Below are 2,647 nucleotides of genomic sequence, written 5' to 3' on the forward strand. Positions count from 1 at the left end.
ATACTTACTTAATGAGAACCTACTGTGCGCCCAATTCTGCACGTGTAGCCCTGGGGGAGCTGAGCTGGGTTTTGAAAAGTCAGAGCTAGCTTCCTTCCTTCCTTCCTTCCTTCCTTCCTTCCTTCCTTCCTTCCTTCCTTCCTTCCTTTCTTCTTTTCAGAGGGGTTACACATCCCACAGTTTGGAGCATGGCTTTGGAATCATATAGCTGCAGGTGCTAGAACAAATCTGGAGAAGAAATAGAAGATGGTGTCTAAGGGCATGGACTTTGAGGTCAAGCTGCCTGGGCTGGAACCTGATTTCGTTGCTTCTAGTTGTGTAACTATCATTTAATTATCCATCCTGCAAATGGGAGAAAATAATCTCATTGATAAGATTTTTTGTGGTGGTTAAATTAAATAAAACATTTAAAATATTAACACAGGGCCTGGCACTCAGAGCCCAATAATTTTTAGCTGCTAGTAATGATGTATAAGCAGCAGCAGCAGCAGTAGTAGTAGCAAGGGTAATGGCAGGAATAATAGTGCTAAGGGTAGTACTGTAGCAATAATGCTAAGGGTTGTACTGTAGTAATAGTGGTCGAAGTGATAATGCAGTCCGGCCAGTGGTAATGGTAGCAATGGCAGTAATAGTAGAGATCATTATAGTCATGTAGTAATAATAGTGCTAATGGTAGGGGTAGTAATCATAACGCTAAATGATAGTATGTATAATAACTTGTGAGAGTTTCTACACCTCATCTTAACTGAAAACTGGGCAGATGCTATCTCTCTCACAGTTGAGATGATGTTAACAAGTAATTCAATTTCAGAGACATTTCCTGAGCACTCTGAACATATGTGAAATTGTCTTAGCCCATAGTCTGTCACATGGAATTTCACCAAATGTTAGATACATTTAAATGTGAGAGCCTCTCCTGGGTTCAATACCTGGTGCTTCCGTCCATGATTCTTTTTTTTTTTTAAATATATTTCTTTATTGACTTCAGAGAGGAAGGGAGAAGGAGAGAGAGATAGAAACATCAATGATGAGAGAGAATCATTGATTGGCTGCCTCCCCCTGCCCCCATCGCTAGCTGGAGCACAATTGCAGACAGCTAGGTAGGGCCTCTGGAGGCACAGAGCGTCACCATAGGAACGGGCTCACGGAGAGCAGCGCAGAGGAGCCAGGCACTGGGGGGAGTGGGAGCAGGTGACGGTAGGGGGTGCTGACTGTGGTCTCAGTGCAGCTGCTCCCCACATTCCACATTCCTAGTGCGAGAACCGAGAGGCCCTCGCGGGAGAGGCCAAAGCCAAGGCCAAAGCCAAGGTGGGTGAGCCCCTGTCACCTCAGGGGCCCTCCTCAAAGCAAGCCCAGTTTGTGGGTCGGCAACCCCAGAACCCAGAGATCCGGGGTGGGGAGCGGGCTGTGGCTGGAGTGGGCCATGCGAGGCCACCAGTTGCTAGGACACAGGATCTTCCCGAGGGGCTCATAGTAACCCTCAGAGAACACTTTGTGCCTCATTCGTTTATTCATCAATTCACTTAATCCACAAACACATCGTGGGCAGCGCTGTAGGTCGCCTGTGAGGGGCACTTCTGGGCCTGCAGAGGTGAGACACATGTGCAAAATCCATTAACACCAGGCGGGAGGATGTGCTCGACGTGAGCAGTGACAGGAGGAGGCCGGGCTCACAGGCTTCGGGCCTGGGCCTGGGCCCATGGGCGGGGGAGCTGGAAGGACATGGCAGGCAGCGGAGGGAGAAGGCTTTTGAGGAGGAGGGAGAGAGGAGCAAACAGTGGGACTCTGACCCGCACCTCGCCCCCCCCCGCCCCCCACCCCCCGGCTTGGGCAGGGCAGTGCCTTCCTTTGCAAGGGATTCCTACTGTCCAGGAGGAAGAACAACGAACATTTTTTTTTTAATGTAATTGAATGAAGATGCTAATGGTTTCTTGCAAATAAGAGAAAAACGTCTAGTACAGGGACATCTTCAATTCCTTGAGAGCCGTGTGTTCTCACACCCTTAACCTTGACCCCTGCGGCAGGCCCAGCCACAGCACACCGCTTCCTTCTCATGGACCTGGACTCCTGGAGATGGAGACGGGTAACAATTCTGCCACAATCACCCCGGAAACGCCTACCCTGGGGCCCAGGTGGAGGTCTTCCTTTCAGGGACCTGGGACTTCCTCTGCTTAAAGGAGGTCTCCCATCATGGCGCACCCTGCAGGACTCCCACACAGCCAGCCCCAGGACCCCCTCCAAGAAATGCTTCATCTCCCTCCCACGCGTTCCCAGCTTACCTCCCTCTCAGCACCACACCCCTGCATCTCCGAGGTCTGTAAGCACTAGGTCTCCCAGCCTTGAACTCTAGGAGGTGAGGGCACAAGTGATCTCTCATTGCAAACCCTGCCCCCCACCCCCACCGCCACCCCAGCAGAGCCCCAGGCACACAGTAGGAGCTCAGCCAATGCCAAGCAGATCAAAGAATGCATTTAAAGAGGTGTGGCTCCATTTTATGGAAAATTAACTTCTGGGAATTTCTGATGAATGAAGAATTACTGTACGTTTTGCCAAAGCCTGCATTGACAGGCTAAGTGATGAAAAGACTCCTTTTTCCCCGGGTCCTGATTTCCTCCCTCTTGAGTGGGGGGGGGAGTGAACCCACAAC

General features: G+C 50.6%; 1 protein-coding gene across 1 annotated transcript in view; it reads left to right on the plus strand.

The window, feature by feature from the left end:
- Positions 1–246: 246 nt before the first annotated feature.
- Positions 247–2,647, plus strand: part of DLK1 (delta-like 1 homolog (Drosophila)) — a 21,762-nt gene continuing 19,361 nt past the window's right edge. Inside the window, exons 1-2 of the mRNA XM_015565834.1 lie at positions 247–318; positions 1,255–1,308. Coding sequence (XP_015421320.1) covers positions 247–318; positions 1,255–1,308 — 126 coding nt within the window. The remainder of the gene's footprint in view (positions 319–1,254; positions 1,309–2,647) is intronic.

This window comes from Myotis davidii, unplaced genomic scaffold (genome assembly GCF_000327345.1).
Source record: "Myotis davidii unplaced genomic scaffold, ASM32734v1 scaffold60, whole genome shotgun sequence".
NCBI lineage: Eukaryota > Metazoa > Chordata > Mammalia > Chiroptera > Vespertilionidae > Myotis > Myotis davidii.